This window comes from Pteropus medius, unplaced genomic scaffold (genome assembly GCF_902729225.1).
Source record: "Pteropus medius unplaced genomic scaffold, Ma_sr-lr_union100, whole genome shotgun sequence".
NCBI classification, from domain to species: domain Eukaryota; kingdom Metazoa; phylum Chordata; class Mammalia; order Chiroptera; family Pteropodidae; genus Pteropus; species Pteropus medius.
In genome coordinates this window covers 6,533,942-6,557,518 of record NW_024355990.1, presented here as the reverse complement: position 1 = coordinate 6,557,518, position 23,577 = coordinate 6,533,942, and the positions used below count along the sequence as shown (strand labels likewise).

The 23,577-nt window shown below is 47.8% G+C and overlaps 1 protein-coding gene across 7 annotated transcripts in view; it reads right to left on the bottom strand.

The window, feature by feature from the left end:
- Nucleotides 1–23,577, bottom strand: part of SLC39A11 (solute carrier family 39 member 11) — a 340,928-nt gene that overhangs the window by 105,966 nt on the left and 211,385 nt on the right. For all 7 annotated transcript variants that reach the window (XM_039859787.1, XM_039859783.1, XM_039859781.1 and 4 more), the window contains one exon: nucleotides 12,044–12,214. In XM_039859787.1, the coding sequence (XP_039715721.1) occupies nucleotides 12,044–12,214 (171 nt within the window). The remainder of the gene's footprint in view (nucleotides 1–12,043; nucleotides 12,215–23,577) is intronic.

Genomic DNA, 23,577 nt, shown 5'->3' with positions numbered 1-23,577 from the left:
AATATTCCATTTATGTATGTACTTCTTCTTTATCCAGTCATCTATTGATGGACACTTGGGTTGCTTCCATATCTTGGCTATTGTAAAATAATGCTGCAATGAACATATGCATGCATATGTCTATTCAAATTAATGTTTTGGGTTTCTTTGAATACCCAGAAGAAGAATTACTAGGTCCTTCTTTGTCTCTTGATATAATCTTCATTTTAAAATATTTTGTCTGGTTATAAGTATTGCTACCCCAGCTTTTTTTTTTTTTTCTCATTTCTATTTTCATGAAATATCTTTTTCCACTCCTTTACTTTCAGTCTGTGTGTATCTTTTGATTTAAAGTGGGTCTCTTGTAGGCATCATAAGTAAGGATCTTGTTTTCTTATCCATTCAGCCACCCTATGTCTTTTGATTGGAGCATGTAATCCATTTACGTTTAAAGTAATTGTTGCTGGATATGTATTTATTGCCATTTTATTATCCATATTTTCGGTGTTCTTTTTCTTCTCCTTAAAGACGTCCCTTTACCATTTCTTGTAATACCGGTTTGGTGGTGATGAATTTAGCTTTTTCTTGTCTAGGAAGCTCTTTATCTGTCCTTTGAGTCTAAATGATCGCTTTGCTAGGTAATCTTGGTTGTAGGTCCTTGCTTTTTATCGCTTTAAATATTTCGTGCCAATCCCTTCTGATCTGCAAAGTTTCTGTTGAGAAATCAGCTGACAGGCCTATGAAAGATCCCTTGTAGGTAACAAACTGTTATTCTCTTGCTGCTTTTAGGATTCTCTCTTTGTCTTTAACCTTTGGCATTTGAATTATGATGTGTCTTGGCGTAGGCCTCTTTGTATTCATCTTTTTTGGGGACTCTGCGCTTCCTAGGCTTGTATGTCTATTTTCTTCTCCAGGTTAGGAAAGTTTTCTGTCATTATTTCTTCAAACAGGTTTTCAGTCCCTTGTCTTTTCTCTTCTTCTTCTGGTACCCCTACGATGCAAACGTTGATATGACTGAGGTTGTCCCAGACACCCTTGTACTGTTCCCATTTTTCTGGATTCTTTTTTTTGTTTTGCTGTTCTGACCGGGTGTTTTCTGCTAACTTATCTTCCAAATCGCTGATTTGATCTTCTGCTTCAACTAATATACTGTTGATTCCCTCGAATGTATTCATTTCAGTTATTATATTCTTCATTTCTGACTGGTTCTTTTCTGTTTTCTATCTCTTTGTTGAAGTTCTCACCGAGATCATTGAGCATCTTTATAACTAGTGTTGTGAACTCTGCATCCGGTAGATTGCTTGTCTCCATTTTGTTTAGTTCTTTTTCTCGAGCTTTGTTCTGTTCTTTCATTTGAGACATGTTTGTCTCCTCATTTTGGCTGCTTCCCTGTGTTTGTTTCTGTGTATTAGGTAGAGCTGCTATGTCTTCCGGTCTTGGTAGAATGATCTTGTGTAGGAGGTGTCCTGTGGGGCCCGGTGGCACAGTCTCCCTGCTCACACAGCTGGGTGCCCCAGCTGTGTCCCTTGTATGGGTTGTGTGTGCCCTCCTGTTGTGGCTGAGCCTTGATTGCTGTTGGCACATCAGTGGGAGGAATTGTTATCAGGCTAATTGGTTGTGAGGACTGGCCATGACTACAGTCGGGGAGCTATTGCGCAGGGGCGGATCCTATGGAACAGGGTTCACTTTAGTGGGGCTCTGGTGCCTGGCCAGTCTGCCCTTTGGGCATGTCCTTTGTGGAGGTGGTTGGGTGGTGCTCTGGTTTGGTCTGAAGCTGGTCATTGGGCGTGTTGGTTCTGAGGCTTCTCGGGAGGGGCTCTGGTGCGTAGTAAGGTCAGCCACCGCCTGTGCCCTGCCCAGGACTACTTGGTATGAACTACAAAGGGTTCTGCAGATGGTTGACACTTGTGCAGGGCTTGGGGCTGCTAAGCAAGAGGTACGGGGCATGCCGAGGCCAGACGCTGCTTGTTTGGGGTTTGTGAACCTTTAAGAGTTTAGGAAAAATCACATCTCTTAAAAGCAGTAAATATGACTTTTAAACTGCGCCAAGCCAAAAGAAAGATGACACCCTTGCTTTGACGGCTTGCACATATTGTTTTGTGCTCTTGTGACGATCGATTCATGCTGCATTGCATTATAATATGTAGGTATGTAAATGTCATGTCTTCTGTTGGGCTGGAAGCTCTTTAAAGGCGAGAGCTATCTCTCACTCTTTATTGTATCTCTCGGAGCATCTAGGTCTGTGCCATCTGACTAGCCACATGTGGCTATGAAGCACTTGGGATTTGGCCAGCCTGACTGAGAAATGAGTAATTTTATTCAATTTTAATTAATTTCAGTTTCAATTTGAAAACCGAAGAAATAGTAAATTATACCCAGTTTTCTTTTGTTTTGGTAGGAGCATCTCTCACTTGAATTGTTGAAAATGTAGCATCCAAACTGAGATGCGCCAGAAATGCAAAATATCTCAATTTTTTTTAATATTGGTTCTGTGTTGCAATAATACAATTCGGCTATTTTAGGTTAAATAAAATGCATTTTAAAAATTAATTTCACATGCTTTTAACTTTTTTTTTTAACATGACTACTAGAGTTAACCATCACATAAGGCAGCTTGTACTATGTTTGTTTTGGACAGGGGTGATCTCGACACTCCATACATACAGTCTCCAGAAAGTACTGGTTGACTAGTTGATTGAACACTATAAACAGATTACTTCATTACCGTTCACCTGCTCTCCGGTCTCCATTATAACCAGAGAAAAGCATTTTGCAGGCTTACTATCTGGGTTAGAAACATAATCTGCCCAGGAAACGAAAGGAAAAAAAAAAAACTAGCAAAGAAGGAATGAAATCACTTGTGGCAATTAATTAATAACCATCCTCGTTTTTTTTGAAATGGATTAAAGTGCAGTAAGCAATAAGTTAAAACGAGAGAAGAATTCAGATACCCAGACTGTAAGAATACCTTTCATTCTCTCCTCAGCAGCAAATGGTGCTGCTCTGTGCTCAGTAGCCAATGGGGGAAAAAAAGTATATACAATAAATTATGAATATTGTGTCCACAAGGGAGGCAGTGCCTTCTCTTATTCAGGAACACTGGGGGATGAACTGGGCAATGTCCCTGGCAAAAATTTGACAGTCTACACTGCCGTGGTTTGCATATGACAGTTAACGTGCTTTCTTCCACATCTGAGTCGAGTCGGAAGAAGCTGTTGTGGGAGAGAGGCTAAGCTGACACAGACCAGTTGTGGCCCCTTGCTTGGGGGTGGAGGTGCGGGTGGGTCCATTTGCAGATAACAAACATGGAGGACCCAGAGGAGAAGATGGCAAACGCATCCTTGGAGGAGTTTGTTCCATCGCCTCCTCTGTCCCCCAACAAGAGACATGATGACGAGCCTGCCGCAGAGTTCCCCTGCACGGGCTACACCCACTCCATGCTGCCCACCCCCGCTCCCACCCTGCCGTGAGGAATCAGAAACCAGTTAGAACCAGAAGGGACAAGGAGGGCGCCTTGTCCTCCAGAAAACCAGAAATCACTCTGTACCACCCTTAATTTACTTGAAAATTATTTGATAATTTTGATACTTAAAGTATTTTATTCGTGATATATTTTTGCCACCCAACAGAAGTTTCCGTGATAACGGAATTGTTCTGTGGCTATGCTGTCCAACATGGTAGCCACGAGCTGCATGTAGCTATTCAGCAGCTGACAGGTGGCTTAACTCTGAGGATCTAAATTGTGCATTTTATTTAATTCTGATAAGTAAATATCAGAGCATTTAATGAATGGCCCCAGGATCCAAGCCCTACCCCGCTTTCTGACCCTAATGCCTGTGCTTGTCCATGTGCCTAAGAGCTGCTGTACTGGATCCAAAAGGCCCTACTAAAACCACGTTCTAGCCAATAGGTGCCTGGCCATAGCAGAAAGACCAAAGGAAGTTACTAGAAACTTTGAGTCCTAATACAAAAATCTGTTCAAGTTCTCTCGTTCTAATTTTTTTCTTTCATTTACATAATAGGTAGGAGGATGACATAATCTAGTAGTTGTGGAAATGAGTCTTGATTCTAACCCTAGTCTTTGTGAACCCTTAGAATGTCACTTGATCTGAAGGCCAGCGAGCAGGACACAGCACCTGTGTCTGGAGCCTGAGCTGCAAGTTAATGGCGAATCTCCAAGGTGCTCATCACTTTTTTTTGTGATCAGTCAGGGATCCCAGAATGGTGATTTCACATTCTGTGCCTGCTCTCATGTTGAAACCCAGCAGCGTAATTTGGGCGTGTGCTACCAGCTTCTGCTACAGCGTATACCAGGGACGGGATATGCTGAGCAAAATGTCATCCCAGACAGGAGCCTGAGCTAATTATAACGTCAGGCTTCCTGCTAAGCTACAGATAATTAAAGGAGAATGTTACAGTGTTTCCAAACTCCTGGAGGAAATGAAAAGCATCTTCACAAGTAACCTGCTGGAGGTGAAAATTCAAGAGCTCAGAAGTTCCCACTCGAGATCACCGAGACCACCAAGACCAGGACCAAATGGTCTTGAAAGATCGAAGCGAAGTGAAGACAAAGTAGTAGGAGGGAGAAGGGGAGGCGGGGGGAGGGGGGTGGGGGGAGGATTCACGTGTTTTACGTCCTACTGTGTTGCAGGCATCACGACATGCACTTTAGAGCAGATAACACGGTGAGTGTCCCCGCTTCTCGCCATCACCGTCGACTCAATTAATACTGAACTGCGAGGTAGATGTCACCTCTGTTTTACAGCTGGGAAACCCGAGACTCCCACTCCTAGCTAATAAAGTATTTGGTGGCTCCAGGATCCAAGCCTTGGCCTTTCTGACGCGAAATCCTGTGCTCATCCCATCTCTCCATGTCACCTTCCTTGATGAGGTTAAAGGTTGAGGGTTCGCTTGGGTCCCGGATCATCCTCACTTGGTGGCAGTGACGGGGGTGGGGGCTGTGGGGGCTGCACGGCTGCTCCTTCCACGCTATCTGCAGGGAGCCCACAGTGGTGGTCCCCGTGTGTCGATGAGTCTTTGGTTGAGGTCCCTCTGCCTAAATCTTCTCACTGAACAGAGCCTGTTGCCTCTGGAGTGATCATCACACTGACACGCCAGCGCGGCACTGCAGACGTGGACATTAGATGTGACAAGCTTTGAAAAGCGAGAGGCAGCTCCTGATCTTCCCTGTAACCATCTCTGAAAGCACTCTGTGGCCCACTGGACAAAAAGAAGCAAGCTCACCCCAGCAAGAAGTGGACTGGAGGCAACGTGGAGGCGGAGCGAGAATGAGGCTCAAGCCGCACCTGCTCCATCTGCTCATGTGACCTTGAGCTTGGTCTCTAACTGCTCTGGGTCTCGGTTTCTAAGATGCAAAATAGGGATACGAATATCTAAATCATCTACGTGGAGCACTCCATGTCTGGGACTTTGAAAGGACTTGGTGGCCTCTAGTATTGCCAGCGTATTTTATTACCGCCAGTGACTTGTGGCTTTGAGTGGGGCTGGGCTTACTCCTCCACTGAGCCTGGGTCTCTCGCTGCAGAGTTTTCTCCCAGCTTCTGGAAGCAAGGCAATGGGAAGTGGAGGCTGCTGCATCACTGTTTCCCCTGGAAACGTTCAGGCCCAGTAACAGAATTTCCTATTCAGTCTTTGTCCCAGGACAAGGAAGAGTCGCTAAGTTCTTCTTTCCAACTATTGGCTCCTTCTTGCAAATTCTAAGTGCCACCACTCCAAAGTCACCCTTGCAACACGTGGAGACCACAGTAGGGTACCATGCATGCCCAGGCTCACGCCACCAACAACCCCCAGACCTGTAAATGTTGCCTTTCACGACACCGGAGACTTTGCAGGCATGATTGTGCTGGATTATCTGGGGATGGGGTGATGACCCGGGGTTATCTGGGTGAGCCCTAACTGTAGCCGCAAGAATCTTTATGAGGAGGCAGACTGGGATCAGGTAGCTGCAAGGCCAGGAAGGCCAGCAGGCTTCTGGAAGCTGGAAGAGGCAGGGACCAGACTCCCTCCTAGGCCCTGCCAACACTGTGACTTTAGCCGGATGAAAATGATTTCAGACTTCTGGCTCCTAGCACTGTAGAGAATGAATTGGGTCGTTTTAATCCACTAAATTTGTGACAGGTTGTTACAGCAGCCATAGCAAACGAATACAATCCTATATTCTCTCTCCAATCTGTAACTAAAACAACCCCAATAAGGTTATCTCAGGCATAAAGGAAGCACTGTCACGTCTACACTTTTTTGTGTGTCTGGGGCTGGGATGTTGAGGTGGTTAGGTTATCGACGTCTCCCTGCCCAAAACATACTTTTATCTAATCGCACAAGTCATAAACAGTCATTACAGAAAAGCAGAGCTATAAATCTCACAAAAACAAGAAAATAAAATCAGCCATAAATCCCAGGAATAACCAACCACTGTTAACATTTCAGTGTGTAAATTTGCATGATCCTGTTCCCTGAAACACAACTGTGTCTGATGAAAACTTCGAGCGTCTCATTTAAAGAATGAAACGTGGCCTCTTAGGGGCCATCAATGAAGGCCGGCCAAATAATTAAAGTCAACTGCCGTGCTATTCTGGAGACACAAGCAGCAACTCGCAGCTCTCTCTGGCATGGCAGCAACCAGCCACGCGAACTTGATGCCTGACGCTAATCAGAGGAAAATAAAAAGCAGGAGACTCACATACCTCTTCCTCTGTGGACCTTTATAAATCATTTTAGGGCAAAAGCAAGCCCACTGTATCGTGGAGACTCACAGAAGCTCAATGCCGTCCTTCAGCCCACCTGGTGGGACGCGTGACTCCCAGATGGCCTTTCTTCTCCTCGCGTGGAGGTTAGGTAACAAAATTCCCCAGTCATTGCAGGCGCTCGAATACCTGTTGCTCTTCAGTACAAATTATAACATGGATCCAAAAAAGAAGATGGCATGGACCCTCTTGCAAGAAGCTACATCTGGTGAAGAGGAATTTTCACTCAAAAGGCTAACCTCATAATCAGCTCTTTGTTCTGCTTCTGTAGATACGCTTGCTGCATAGGCCGTAGGGGAGGGTGACTTCGAAATTAACTAAAGACCCATCCTCCCTTTTGCTTGTTCTGTCTAAATAACAAATGTAACTGCCTGCAACCCACAGCAACACCCGCGCTCTGTAACCATCTAAGGACAAATGAACCAATCGGCCCACGCCAACTGAGCCCTATAAAAGCAAAATTGCCACTGAGCTCGGGGCCCAGATCTTCAGAGCACTAGCTCTTCTGGAACTGCCCGCATAATAAACCTGAGTTCTCTAACTCTCCGAGGGCTGCTTGGTTTCTCTTTCTCCCTGCTCTGAGTTTCGCAACATTTCTGCAGCACCGGGGGAAACAAACACATTTACATAATTGCCATTCTTGAATGAGCGATGACTATCACGAGAGAAGCAGACAAAGGATACGGTGAGGTATCACAGAGGAAGGCGTGACTGACGTTGTTAAGGAAATGACACTAATAATGTGCTATCTGTATCATGTCCCATAGCATCATCCAGTACCAGGGCTGGAAGGCACCAAAATGAGAGTTTAACACACACACCGCCCCCCACACCGAAATTTTCAAACGGAGTAGGGTTTGAATGAGATGACGTCTAGAATCCCTTTAAACTCCAAATTTAACCTTCTCATGAACAAAACGACATAGAGTGTCCTGTTGAGACCATGAGCTACTCATGAAGAGAGCCGAGCAGTAACGGGACAGCTAGCTGACCTGCGATCCCCTCAGACACCCAAGGGAGCCCGTCCTCCTCAGGCGCAGAATCCACGGAAGGCTCAGAGCCCTTCCATCCGCACGGCCTCACGAGGAAAGGATTTTAAGAGCCGGTGTGCTCGGCCTGGGGTTGCTTTCATAGAAAACATGTCACGTCCTCAGGACAGCACTTTCCGAAGGACTGGCGCGCCTCGGCCCACCGCCCAGAAGGAGGATGGAGTGAGGGGACATCGCCACCGTCAGGAGCGTTTGCAGGCACCACGTGTGGCTCCCATCGGCCGTCACCGCGTCTTCCCGAAACATGCAAACTGCCTGCATGCCTGGACATTCGTTTCTCGAAAGCGAGGGTTCCTTCCTGCTCTAGAGCTGTGGACAGGTAGTCTCCATGAGGCCTGAGAACACCCGAAACCGCCTGCACACCATTGTGCGTGCGACCTTCTGCTATAAGAGCAGCCACAGCTCCTATCGGATTCTTGAGGACCGCGAGCCGCAGGAGACTAGGAATGCATCTGTCCTTGCGTGTGAATCCACTATTAATCCAAGTGCCCTGGGTGTGCACACGTCCCCACACCTGTGTCCTCACACTCCGGAAACCTCCAGCAGGCGGGACACTCGCTAACGAGCTTTCTTTTTTACTTCCACGATAAAAAAGAAAAAAAAAAATATTTTAACAAAATGTCATTCCCAGCACCAGCAAAGACAAAAAAAAAAAAAAAAAAAAAACTTCAAAAGCATTCAATTATCCATTGAGTCCCTGTGAAGTCTACCTTAAAACCCAGAGTCCCAGGGAATATCGGTGCTCTCGTTAAATTTTTAATAACTATAAAGGATAATGTTAGAGAAGAGAGCTTTTCAAAGGTAAGCGGGTGACAGATGACTCTTGAAACGGTTCTCATCCAAGGGCGTGAGGCCGCGAGACGTAACCGCAGGTAAGAGAGCGTCTTTTCAGACCAGAGTTAGGAGCTCGGGGCCTGGGGGTGTCTGGTGACGCGTCTAGCTGTACATAGACTCTTGGTGACCTCATCCATGCCCTGGGCTTCGATAACATTTACACGGCCCTGATGCACAAAGCTAGCCCTGCAGTGCAGACTCTGCTCCCTAACTCCAAGCTGACCCATCCAGCTGCCTAGTCAGTACCTCCTCTTGGGTACCTCAGACCTCAGCCAGACCTCAGAGTCCGAAACTGAGTTCCTGATATCCCCACTAAAAGCTGCTCCAGCCGCAGCCTTCCCCACCTAGCTGGGGGAGACTCCATCTTTGCAAGCTGGTCGGCCCTGAAACCTCCTGGCCCTTTGGCTCCTCTCGTCCTCGCATACCCCTCACCCCGTCACCAGCGAATCCCACTCGTGCCACCTTCAATAGATACCAGAAAAGGAGGCCTCCTCAGCACCTCCACCCCGGTCTGAGCCGCCTCTGTGTCCACCCGGATTCCTGCAGTGGCGTCCTCCTAAGTCCAGTCTGAATTCAACCCAAATCAAATCGTGTGCTTCTCTGCGTCAGACCCTGGAGTGGTTCATTTCCCACGGTGGAGAAATGGAAAATTCCTACAGTGCATCTGCGTGCTGCCCGGGGCGGGGCTGACCGCCCTGCCCTCACCTTTCGCTGCCTCCCTCTGACTTCCGGATGCCCCGCTAGGTGCTCCTGCCTCAGAGCCTTTGCACTGGCCACTCCCGCTGCCCGGAACACACTCCCCCCAGAGATCAGCGCGGCTGACTCAAATGCAAGGAGCTCTCAGCGAGACCCACCCCGGCCAAGCTGTTTAAAACCGCAGCTCCTTTCTATAACACTTTCCCCTCTGCTCTGCTCCTTTTCCTTCTTTCTAGTGCTCAACGCCCTCTAACACAATATACAGTTCACTTATTATTACCATGTTCATTGTCCACCCTCCCTGCGATGACGCTAGTTACAAGAGGCCCGGAATCTTGGTCTGTTTTTATGACGGGTATAACTCAAGTACCTAGACCACATTATAAAAACGTAATTCATAAAGGCAAGACCATGAAAGAAATGTCCCTTCGAGCCTCTTGCTCCAGGCGAGACTGCTGTTCCCATTTACTGAGCTGGCGACCACCACCACGCGCTTCTCACGAAGACGGCTCAGTTGAGATTCCTGTGAGCCTCTTGGTCCTCATTTCAAAAGATACATTTGCACTCACAATAAAAAGACGCTCAGCTGAACTTAGATTTGGAGACGGCAAAGATCCAGAAGAGGGTCTCTTGTCAGGGCCTCGCGTCTGTAGTCAGAGGGTCTCCCTGGAGTCAATAAACATTCAAGAGAGTGGACCCTAACTCTCCCTGACCTGTCAAAATGAGTCAGGGACAATTCCGGTTGAGCACGCGGGAACACAGTAGGGTAGTGGCAGCCGGGTATGAGGACATGTCCATCAGAGTAAAGCTCATTCCTGGGTCCTCAAAGCCCATCGCTATGAAATCTGGATCTTTTTTTTTTTGCTCTGTAGGGAGAGAGAGAATTCCCAAGCAAGCCAGAATAGTTCTCTTGTTTCACTCAAAACCCACTGGTTAAACAAGGAGTGTCGAATGGCAGAAAGACAGCTACTATTAGGACCCAAAAAGACAGCAAAACTAACATCTTCTCTAATGATTAGCTTTTAACAGGTAGAAGGGAGAAGTTTTCAAGAGCCCTCGGTTCTTCTATGAGCCTTTAAGATATTGGGGGTGTGGACTAGACTTTCTATCGGGACAAATCCACTGTGGTCAGCTTTGTGTATTGGGGTCCCACATAAGACTGCATCTCAAGGCGTACTCGATGGCAAACTCTAGAAAACCAACCAAAAGAATTTACTCATCACCCAAAGAAAAAGGCCTAAGAGGAAGTAAGAGAGAAACAGATGCTGAAGAAAAATATGGGCGAACCAGCCTGTACAATCAGATAACAAAAATTCCTGAGCTCAGGATAGAAATAATAGAAGAAAATGCTTCTCATCTAGAGAAATACCGGAGCTTAAAAAGCGATTGGACACAGAGTGTTTTAGGCAGATTTAATATATTCTGGAATATGTAACACTGACACCTTCTTTAAAGATGAACCAAAAAAGGCTTCATGGTGCAAGCAAAAAAATATTGAGTTACCCAGAGAGGAACTGACTCGGCTCGGCTGTGGCCTTTGCTTCCACAGTATGAAGCTAGAAGATAATGCAATGACCTCTGTTAAGAGCTTCGAAGAGAAATATGTGCCCCTCGCCAGCCCTGCCCAGCCACGCCACCGCTCTGTAACAGGGTAATAGGTTGACATCATGAACTCTGCCAGGACTCAGGTAATCCATCACCTGCAGATGCTCCCTTAGCAATGCGATCACTCAAACTCTAGTTCCGGAACAATGAAAGATGGATCGAAACGTTTAAGAACTCAAGGCCAAGGAAGTCACGACTGGAAAGGAGGCCTACATGCTATAAAGCTAAAAGCAACTGCCATATTTCAAATGCTCTTCTGACCCCAAGCACTGTACTAAAGTCTGTACACACACACACACACACACACACACACACACACGGCACACCACCTTATTTAATTGTCGAATCGTATAGTTTATTTCATAAATAATATCTCTATTATCTCAGTAGTAGCATTACCCCCATTTCGTAGATGAGAAAAACTAAGTGAACCTCGAGTGACTTGTCAAGATAGACCAGTGACGGAGCAGTAGAGCCGATCTTCCAAAACGTGACCCAAGGACTTCCTCACGTTCCTCCGATCTGCCTTGTTTTATAAGACCTTTACTCTTTTTTATTCTTACCTGTGTTTTCTAGTTACAGTAAACAAAACAAGTTTTTTGAACTAGAACACCAATACATTCTTTCTCAACTAAAATAAATCCAAAGACATAAAACAAATGCCTCCAAAATGCTGAAAAGGAAAGAACAGGTAAGAGCATTCCAGAAAGACGTCCCACACGAAGAAAGCGGGTGAGACGAATATCGGTGTTAAACCACGTTAAATTCAGTATTCTATAGGGCGTCAAGCAGAGCCAGAGGTACCTCGTGTTTACAAGAGGCGTACTCCACGGCAATCCCATAACAGTTATGTAAAGAAAGGAACTCGTTGATGGAAATAGTAGTTGACATCATTGACGTAACTGGAACGGGAAGTTTTAACATATGATAACCGATCTAGAACAAGGAACCCCCAAAAAGCCAAGTTGAGGAGGAAGATTCGCACTTCTTCCCCCGCTCCCCTCAAAAAAAGCGCACTGCGTGGCGATTGCCCATCCCCCTTTCCAGCCGGGCGGCTGAGCGGACGGTGGCTTTACCTTCGGGCGGGGGGCTGGACTGCTGGGGACAAGACCTCACCTGGAATGTTGTGTATGGTGATGGCCAAGATGAGCAGAGCGATTCTCCTCCAGCTGCTGCCCCCGGGCACTGCCAGACCCCCTAGAGACGGCAGCGGGGCGGCGGGGTTCTCTGGAAGGTCAGCGGCCGCCGCCTTCTTCCTCTGATACGCCTCGCCATTCTCGCTCCTGTCTGAGCAAAAAGAAAGGAATGAGAAGAGTCGTTTGAAAATGAGTGTGTTGGCATCTGAGCAAGCAACAGCAGCAGGAAGCTTTCAGGAGGGGGATGTGATCCACTTCCGAGCTTCCTAATGGACCACGTGTCCATCCTTTCATCCTTCCTTCCTTCCTCCCTCCCTCCTTCCCTTTCCCTTCCCTTCCCCTTCTGCCTCCTCCTCTCTCCTTCCTCCCTCCCTCCATTCATTCAGCAAACATTCACTGAATAAGACATTCAGTATCCAATGTACAGTTAGTAAAAACGGTAAAAAAGATGAAAATGGGGTACATCAGCAATGCCTACTTAAGAGAAGCAATATTGAGTAGTGATCAGAAGCACAGATTCTGGAACCAGACTTCCTGCCGCTGGCGCCTCGTCCACTCATCAGCTGTGTGGTGTTAACCAAGCCGTGCAACCTCTCTGTGCCTTAGTTTCCTGATTCACAAAATGGGGTAACAGTACCTATCCATGCGGGCTTTGTGAGGATTAAATGGGAGACTGAACGTGATTAGACTGTACTAAATGCTGCGTGTAGCCTGTGGCTGTGGTCACATGGCCCTCTCTCCCACAGCCCTACAAAACTACATCATAGGGGACCCAGCTCTCCTGGTCACACCAACTGATGGGGAATGGATTCTAATGCCAGGCCCAGCCGATCAGAGTCTCTACTCAGGGATGAGGGATGAGGGATTGGAATGGGGAAGGACCTGGTGAGTCGAGTCGGGATTCTGGATCCAAAAGGTCACGCAATGTAAGAGCAGCCATGATGCACCATGCCAGATGGAACAAGGCAGCAGCCTGACAGACAGACAGACAGACAGAAGCAGATACACACAGACAAGCAGAGATGGGAAATCATGCAGCCAGACGATGGACAGACGGATGGCAGCCTGGGTGCCGTAGGACATTCTGACCCTCATGGGCTCACTACAGTACCCAGCCTTGAGTTTCATGAACTCTCCTTTTTTAAAGACTTGGGTATATATTGGAAGGATATCATTTCTTAGGACCAGATTGTCCCAAATACCCTGGTCTCCTGGGTCCTTTGTTTACTCCTAATGGAGGTAAAATGCATGGATCTGAAATCCAGGAGGACCAGGGTGAGGCGGAGCACCCGGACTGCGGTTGACAGCACGGATGGACTCGGGGGAGAGGCTCCCCAGAGGTGCAGAGTCCTGAACAAATCCTACAGTGGAAAGAAAGGTCTTCCCATCGTGCAGGAGCATGAAAACATGCAGAGCATAACTAGATGTCACGGCCAGGTCACCAGAACACACTTTTAGGATCCCCGCCGCACGTCCCAGTTTTGGCTCGCCATCCCAGGAGGATTGTTAGTGCCCCTTTCACACCCAGAAGTGTCCTGGTTTGGAGGATAACTTATGTGGCTTCCCAGGCTGGAGGAAACAGTAGAAGCTTGAGGGGTGCTCTGCTCCGCGACGGAACACCCCTCACTGATGTTAACAGTCATCGACTCGAAGGGGAGGAGGCAGCTCTCTGTCTTCCCACTTCCCCTCCCTATTTACAAATGTCCCACAGACGAAAGAGCTCTCTCCTTCAAGCTGAAAGCCGCCGAAGAACTTTCCCAAAGTCAAAGTAAAAAATAAAGGACAATTTTGGGGGTTCCTTCATCCCAGACCACGGGCGTCTGGCCGGCCTCTCCTCACTCTGGTTGTAATATAAGGTGAAGGCGGTTTCTCCCACCCTCTGGGACCAGAATCTCACTCGACAAAACTGACCGGATCTTTCTGATTCCCTTTTCGGATGAATCCGCCCAAGTGGGATACTGTTTTATATTTCAAACGCAGAAGGAGACAAAAACACTTCTTCTGAAAGCCATTCTGTGCACTCGACTCAAGCTTGAAGAGGAAGAAAGTGCCACAGGGCGGTGGACTCGCTCCTCCCCCGGTCCCAATCGGCGTTGACTCCAAACAGTTGACTCCGTTCCGCTGGGGCGAAGGGGCCGTTCACTGATGCCCCGAAACGCAGGCCTGCCAGGCCTTCCGCGGTCAGTAGCCACGACTCAGAATACGCCTCTGGAGAATAAAGCTGTCTCAGTCGCATGGCAACGCCCCAGACGGCACTCGCACAAAGCGAAACGAAGACACTCACTGTGCGGTATCTGCTCCGTGCGTGTGCGCCCGTGTGTGCGTGTGCGCCCGTGTGTGCGTGTGCGTGTGCAAGCCCAGGAATGCCACTGGCTGCCACCTTCCTCGCCTCAGACATCAGACAGCCTTTGTGTGCGCTCGCACGTGTGCGCATCTGTACGCACACACGGGGGAGGATGTTCTCGTATGTCTTCAGCTGACGGCCTTTCAGGGCTCTGGCTGCGGAGGCCGGATGGGGAACTGAACTACAAACATCCGGGCTTTCGAGCCCATAAACGCTGATGACACGAGCAAAGCAGAGGGAACCAAGCTGAGCTGCGGCGAGGGCACTCGGCTGTCCCTTGGGCCTCCTCTGAGTGCACAGGCCTGACCTAGACGCTCTCCAGCGGGAGTCGATAGGGGGGAAAAACATCGAAACTCTTCCCTTAAAAATCGTATAATTGAAAAGACGACAGCCAGGGAAGACGTGAATGCATTCCTGTGAATCTACGGGGCGGATTAGCACTGAAGGCTTCATGCGTTTCTGTCATTGTCACAAAAAGGATCAGACTCTGACTTTCCCGCAAATAATGCAGAGAGCAGCAGAGATGGTGGCACCGTTAGCAAATGCCAGCACCGTGCACAGGTTTGGGGGAATGTGGAGCAGCACAAAGGGTCCTGAATCACGGGAAAGATGCACGTCCCACCTGCAAGCGCCAGTGTGTGAAGGCCGATGTGCCTTCCCCAGCGGGAAATGGGAGGGCGTGAAGAAGGCCCGACACACTCGTGAGAGTTAAACAAGCCACCGCTGATGAGTCTGCAACAAGGGAAATCAGTACGAACACATCGTGATAGTGAGCACGGTGGCATCCTGAGCAACGTGTCTTCTTGCCTCTCCTGGGGAGGCCGGTTAAACCATCGCACGCCATCAAGCTGTACACCAGTGCCGTGAGCGGAAGATGACGGCCACGCAGAGGGCACTACCGGGCCCGGTGCGGGGCGTGGGGGTGCACCAGAGGGCCGAGAACCACAGCATTTTCGGAAGAGGGAAAGTTTGGGTGTCTCTGAAGTAGGACTGGCCACAGAGGAAGGACATCTAGGGATGGAACACATGCTGTCGAGTTCAGACTAGAAAACGACATCAGTGACTCTGGTTAGCAGGTGACACTGAGAACTTATCTTAATGATCCTCAACCCTTACAAAAGCCCCGGGTAGGAGAGACCATTCCCTTTATCGAATGAGGAACATGAAGAGCCGAGAGGTGGAGTGACTGGTCCCAGGCCACACAGCCCTCCAGGGGGGCTTAGGGGTCAGGCCGAGGTCCTTGGCCTCCAGAAGGCACCTCCTAACCAGGTCCATGGCTGACTGGGAGGGGAGGGGTGGAGTGGGTGGTCACTGCAGGGACGTTGAGGGGCTTGAAATCACAGATGTCTAGCACAGAGATGTTTAGGTGGCAAAGGGTCCAGTCAGCTGACACTGAGCGACAGCAGAGGCGGAAAAGGCTCAGTGGCACTCTCGCATCTACCACCATTCCCACTCACAGACGGACCTAAAAACGCTGCATGAAAACGGAGTTTCTTGACTCATTAGGCCTGCTGTTCCTAAGTGTAAAGCAGCTATAGGTAGGAAATATTTAGTAACGTCAAGCATGAAAGCTGGGATTACAATTCCTTCAGGAAGGAAGAAAGGAACCACGTTGAAGTGGATCGCCATCGAAAAACCTTTCTTGGAATTCAAAATCAAGCATCAAAGAATCTACACAAAGAAGGACCCTCTGCTGGGCCCATCCTGTTGCCCCTCCCCCTGCCCCGACTTCATCTTCGCCAGAGGGGCACCGCGTTGCTGCATTTGAGAATGAGGACCACGGTGGCACAGAGGGACCAGTCCAAGGCTCACCTTCCTACTGAATCACGGCGACCTTATGTGACACATTTGTCTCCTGGTTTCCTCTCTCCCAAACAAGGGACGTGATTCTCGTCCCAACACACTATATCACAGAGCGAAAGTAGACAGGGGTCTAGCGGGCATAGGCCAAGAGGCTGCCTGGGTCGGCAGCCCCCCACCTCTGGGTTTGACGTTCTCCCCTGTGACCTGAAAGGCCCTGAAGTCTCTAAATCAGTGGCTCTACACCAGTTTGGATCAGCAACCGCTTTTGAAAGTACAGCGGGAGCTACGATCTTCTCTCCAGCAAAAGGAACGAAAACACGGACAGATCATTTTAAAATCACTTTTGAATCCTTACGGATTCGAAGATCTCAGATCGAGACCATCTCTCTGGATAAATGCCACGTCAACCTCTGTTTTCACAACCCATGGGCCAGTCCCACCAGGAGCACAAGATGTTTGCTGTCCCCATGATGATTAGACCAGCCAAAACTCACAAGCCCAGTGATGCAAGCTCCGGCCTCTGATGAGTAACAGCTACACTAATTAACAGATCACCAGCCATGAGAGCTCTAAAAACATCTCCCAGGTATCACAGGAGATGATCTGGTTGAATAGGCAAATCCTCAAATCCTTATTGGCGAAAACTTCAAATCCCTGGAAAAATACTTTCTTTGAAAATTAACCCTGTTACAAAACAGAAAATGAAGAGAAGTCAGTGATGTATATTCACCATGCGCTGTATATGCACCAAAGACATCAAAAGACCGACCAAGAGCCGAGACAGAGGGGTCTCCACAGACATATATTTTTCTTTTCTCCTTGTTTTCCAGAGACTCAGAATCAGATTCGCGAAGAATCTGATTCAGTTTCTTTAATCGTTCATGGGAATAGCACGAGTTCCTTTATATCGTTTATGTTGAATCTGAACATAAGATAATTACTCGACGCTGGCCAGCATCAATGCTGGCACACGCAGAGAAACCATTACTCGATGTTGGTCAGCATCAGTGCTGGCACACGCAGAGAAACCAAGGCCCACGGAGGCCCTTCCCGACAGTGACATGGAAATGAAGAAAGAGCCGAGCTTGGTTCTCCCAGTCTCAGCAGAGGACCCCTCAGCTCAGAGGCATCCAAAACTAAAGCCTACGACTGTCTCTGAACCTACCCACAATTTTCATGCTATTTCCTTTTGGTAAAGCTATAAACGTAACCACAGTTAAGACCGAAGAGAAAAGGTCCCCAGTATCCCTAACACGACGACTAGCAGTTGTCCCTACCCTGTCCAGTTCATGCACGTGGATGTTCTGCCTGTTTGCAGTCAGCGAATGCTGACTACAACTACAGCTCACGGGTTGACCTGCCCCAGGAGACACAGTGTAGCACGTGAGCAAGAGTCCCTGTCGCAGACTCGGGGATTCTTTGTGCACAGGTCCTCAAACCTTTCCCGTGCTTGCTGGGACCGAATGGCTCAATGACTGGTTTTCTAAAATTGAACTTCCGTGGAGCTGGATCTCGCTTACATTTACAAACGTGCACGCAGGCAAAGGCATTTGAAAATAAAGAGAAAATTCCCTTTGTGTGCCTAAGGCTCTCTTTCTACCTTCCACCACTAGCTTTGCAAAGTAATTTCGGCTTCGATTTCCCCAAAATGGAGAGGCATCAGTCGAAAAGGAGAAGAAAAAAAAGAAAAAGAAATTAATTCTTGGCTTTTGATCTTCTGGGAGGCCAGGTCCTAATGGCTCAAGGGAGGAAAAAAACAATTTCAAGGGGGTGATTTTGACTCTTCAACATTTTTGTATTAAACACAGTCTTTAGAATCCACTGGGCTCTTGAGACGTGACTCAACCGTCAAGGATCAGGAACGTGGGAGCGCTGCCCGTCAATGGGACGCAGTTACGTCGTCTGACAAGAGGCAGTGGAAAGAGGGGAGGAAACACGATGCTCACGGTGTCTTGCCCGGGAGAAATTCCTTCGCCTCCATGAGCCCGAGAAGGCTGCTCACCCAGGAGCGGCCTTCGCTCCTCCAGAAGCCCTGGGAACTGCCAACATCTATGCTGCAAACGTGAAGTCCCGGCATCAAGCCAACGGAGCCTTCATTTAAATTTCATCGATTGAATAAATTTGATGGTTTAAGTGGTCAAGGCAGGGCTGGCCAGCCAATCCATCCATCTTGCCATTGGGGCAAGTGCCTCGAATAAAACCTCATTTCTGATTATAAAGATATAAAAGGCATATTAAAGCGACCCTGGAAAACCTCAAAGCAGGTGGAAGAAAATTGAAATCACACGTCATCGCATCATGTAAAACAAATACTATGTAGAGTTTGGCATACTTCCTTCCCTGCTTTTCCATGTAGTTTTACAGACCTGAGATGTCATATTATACGACTGTAGTCTACCTTTTATTCCCACTAAACACAACGGAAGCATTTCCCCATATGAAAAACCCTAACAAGCACGTCAAACAATACAAATTATTACTTACGTTCTCATACCATTGGGCATCTAGGCTATTTCTAATTTTTTTCTGTAAGCATCGCTGCACAATCTGTATAAACAATCAGAAATTCAGATAAAGCTCCCAGAAGTTGAACTGTTGATCAAAGGGCCTTGATGCATTTGTCTAAGTCATTTCTAGAAAGGTCATGTCCTTCATACTCCTGTGAGCAGAGTCTGCATGTTCTCATCATGCCATGTCTTAGACTGGGTATTTCTTATTTAAGAGAAAACGTATTCATTCATGGGGGAAATGCTAGTTCCCGTCATTTGTATTTTCTTTGACTATAAGTGGAGTTGAACATTTTTCATAGTTTCTGGCATTTTTTCCCCTGGACTTTTTTGAAAAGTCCTCTGACTAAATGAGGCCTCTTTAAGTAATGACAATATGATTAGCTAATTCCTTACAGACACAGGTAATTTTCCTGTGATCCACTTATGTTCGTCGGTGACTAACGAGACCCAGCTGGGAGCTACTTTTCTCTCGATACTGAAACATCACTCTTTTCAAAAGCAGAAGATATACGAGAGCTTTTCTTGCTTCCCTGTCTTCTTTACCCTACGACCCTGGGATTCTTGCAAGCGACAGAGCAGTTCTGCGAACAGTACATATAGCAAAAAAAATCTCGTGTGGATAAGACCCCTGCTAGAGTTTCCAGATTTAGCAATTAAAAAGACAGGGTGCTCAGCTGTATTTGAATTTCAGATAAAAACAAATGTCTTTAGTATAAGTATGTCCCAAATATTGCACGGGCTATACTTATACTAAAAAATATTCATTGCTCATTGGAAATTTGAATTTAACTGGGTATCCTGTGCTTTATCTGACAGTCCTACTTGTGCCCAGTTTAGAGTCTGAGTTCTGGATAGGGAGAAGGTGGGCAAACTGATGGCATGCTACTCCGAGAGGAGCCACACACTCGTCTCCATGTAAAGTCTTTCAATGACGCACTGCATGGGTCACGTAAAACCCGGGGCAGGAAGGGACTCCATCAGAGACCGAGGAAGCTTCGTGGGAACATAACTGAAGTATTTATTACGCTTCGCTACTAACCTTTAGGCAGAGAAGCATCTGGAGTCTAAGAAACATGATGATGAACTTGTGTGCCATCTTCGTAACTGTCATAGATATCACCATTGATCATTCTAACAGTCAAAAGCCACATGGTTATTAGAGGGTCGTGTGCCGCCTTTGTAAGAAGGCTGATTGGATTCCCTTGTCTTTTCGGTCTACAATTTTCCAGGCACTGAAAGTCATCCTCTGATACTTATGAATAAACACCGTTTAGTGACAACATGGATATAAACAGATCTGCGTAACTGGTAAAAATTAAATGGATAGCACATGAAGAGATGGATTTACTACTGGCTAAAAATTTCTCACCCATGAAGCAAACCACTCACTCAAACAGCGTTCGTTACAAATATATAAGCAGGGTAATAATTTCTACTCTCGGTCAACAGAGCCGAAATTCTCAATAAGATTAAAATATCCACCTACCAGGTCAGCTCATCTTCTACAGACGCAACCATTTTATCAACATGTACTCATCCCTGATTAACTGGTCGTGGTCCAAAAATAAATCCTGGGTGAGTTCCAAAGCCATCTCTCCAGTTTCTCCTTAGTTCACCCTGCACGTGTGTAGTCAACGCAAACGCTTCGGTGGGAAAGAGACCATTGTGTCTTTGGAGAGTCCGCTCACGGCAGATGGCATTTGCTTCGAAAAAGCCCAGCACTCTCATTTGAGAAAGGGCATTTTGGAGAACACCGATGTTCTAAGAACTTTGCAGAGGACGCTCAGCCTCTCCCAGGAGGATGGAGGCTCTTCGCTTAAGCTGTATGGTTGTAAAGAACCAGGTCAAGGAGGAGGCATCTAAGAGCACGGCGTTATTTCAGGGCTCGTGTCCAATGGCTGACATTACCTTAATTGTCACTTGGCTCACTTTCGACCTCGAGGAGATGCTGCTCTGCCACGTTCTCTGATTCTGAGAATAACGCTTCGCAGCCTAGACCACTATATCTCCAAGTGTGGAATGAAGGCCCTCCATTGCAGTGTCACGCTGGGCACCCCCAAAATGCCCATTCCTGGAGCCCACCCTGGAGCTACTGAATTAGAGCATGTGGGAGAGGGTCCCAGATATCTGCATTGTACATGCCGTATGTCTACCCCCGCCCCCATCCTCACTCCAAGGTAAGTCTGATACAGACTAACTTTTAAAAAGTCATGTTTCAGACTTCCCAACTACAAGTTGGTCGAGGTGCTTCCTCTGTACCTAAATTTACTTCAGTCCAGATATTTCTGGCCAATTAGGTGTCTCAAGGTAAGAGACATAAATAAATATACCTGACCCTTAGTTATGTCTGGGCACCTAATGATACATATGACTCTTTTCCAAACACAGTGGGGAAGGCAAGAGACTTTAAGCCTAAAAACTGAAAAGTAGTTGACATGTCTGGCTACACACAGAGCCTAGCAGAGGAGGCACTTAAATGTTTGTGGAATGAATAATAAAAGGCAGTCGCCTCTCTTTCCCAGAAAAATATCCGCACCCATCTACACAGAATGCTTCACGCATGTTTTCGAAGAGTTTATGGTCGTCTTTAAGGGTAAGAATCTCATTCCAAAATGTCCTATCTATGGATAAACTAACATTTATTTATGCAAATGCCTACTTTATGGACACAGAGATCAAAGGTCAGCAAACTTTTTTGGTAAATGGCCAGATAATAAACATGTTAGGCTCTGCGGTCACCCCTCTTCTGCCGTAACTACTCACCTCTGCCACTGTAGCACAAGGGGAGCGAGGGGCAAGATGGAAATGAGCTGGCGTGTCTGCGTTCCAATAAAACTTTATTTACAAAAACAAGTATTAGAGCAGATCTGGCCTGCAGGTTGTCCTTTGCGCTCCCTGTGCTTTACCTCTTCACCTCCGTGTGAGGACAGTAAGAGGTTTTAGGAAGACTACACCTGCTCTAGGAACCTCGTTATCAGGGAAGGCTCCTGAAAGGGATGGACTGGTGCTTCTAAAACCTGGCCTTCCTCCGGAATCATTGAGGGATTAAAAAATCCAGATTCCCAGCCTTAGTCTTATTGGCTCAGCATCTCTGGGGGAGGAGCCTGCCAATGGGCATTTATAAAAGGCTCTGGGGTGAGGCTGATGCTGGGTCCATCAGCTAGCGTATGAGAACCACTGGACCACAGAACCGCAGTGTCTCCCCCAGCAACGGCTCTGAGGCTTCCCCGCGACATCAGCCTATGCTGCCAGACGCCCTCCCAAGACCACTCTCGTTGGAGCACCAGTGACTGCTGGCTCTGTAGGCTTCACCCTAAGCTGAAAAACATAATAGACATCTTAGGGCAGACAGGACTTGAACTTGGCCTTCAGGCCCAGACTCGGGTCCACCTTCTTACCCAATGCTCGCTGCCCATGCAAATCTCCAGTTCTTACTGTGATCTCCTGGCCATGAGTTCCGGCCAGATTAACCACCGTGCCCACGAAAGCAGCCAATCTTCCTGACCTGGCCAGTCTTGGTCACCCATATTCCAACCCCGTCCAAAAGCCCATCTAGAGAAAAGCAGGTTCAGGAAGGGCCCAGGGGAGCCTGAGAAAGGCAGTGTGTGCAAGTGGGCGCAGGTCTCCTCTGCCGTCCCTTTCCTCCCCATGAGACAAGTTCCCCTCACCAAGATCGAAGGCTCCAAGACACTGATCACACTCAGGAAAATCACATGAATAACAAGGGACTCTTTGAGGATGGAACAGGTGGTTTAGTTTTATCTCCACAGATGAGCTTACTAATTAGCAGGAAGAGATTCCAGTATATAATGGAAGCAGTAGGAGCAAACGACACAGCATGCCACAAGCATCGGCAGACACAGTCTCTTTTCTGGGGGAGAGGATGTAGGTCACCGCAAAGCGTATTCTGCCACAGAGAACCTGCAGTGGGTGCAAAAACCTGTATTTGGTAGAGAAGAACCCCTATTTCAGCACAATCTACTGAGCTAGAAAGGTGAAGCCACCACATCCGGGCCCTAAGGGACAGTCATGGGTTACCTGGGCTCATTTCCAATCAGCATGAGCTTATAACTAAGGTGCCATTAGCGTATCATTGAGGTGCAAATAACTTACACATTATGTAAATGCAGCTAAATGTTCGTCTCTAAACTTTATTTTCTTAATTAGCTAAATATTTCCCCAGCAATATGTTTGTGCTATTAAGCTGTTCAAGAAACATCTCAGACAGAGGGCAAAGGTAAACTTCAGCTCAGCCCAAGAGAAAAATAACTGTACAAGGACGGGGTCTCCACTAAGGAAGAAAAAGCGCTCTCCCAACCTGGGCGTTTGTTCTCCTTGGAAAAAGAACACAAGCCACGTGGCATCCTATTCCAGCAAGCTCCTCCCCCGGTCTCAGATGCGGGTGGGGGTCAATGTGGACAGAGAACCTGCAGGCGCTGCGAGCACCGTGGAGGGTGGACAGTCCGGCCAGACCTCACACTCGTCTGCCAGGTGCCACGGGATTCAGACAAGGAGCCACCTGTTTATCACCGGGCTTAACGGGGAAGAGAGCGAGCTACGGCCACCACTCACCCTTGCAGCAAACGCAGTGTGTGTGTGTGTGTGTGTGTGTGTGTGTGTGCGTGCGCACGGTGCCCACACACGCGTGACAGGGAGAGGGGAAGAGAATATGAACACATGTGCCACACACAGATGACGATCAATTTATCTGGCGTGAGGTGCTCTGGCAGTTTCTCTCCATCCTCTTTTGGGGACTGTCAATCAAAGCAAAGGATGGGCGGTGGGTGTGGGTAGGCGGGGGCAGGGCAGGTGCAGCCCCAGGTGGCTGGTGTGCTGGCTGCAGGCGCCCAGCTCCGC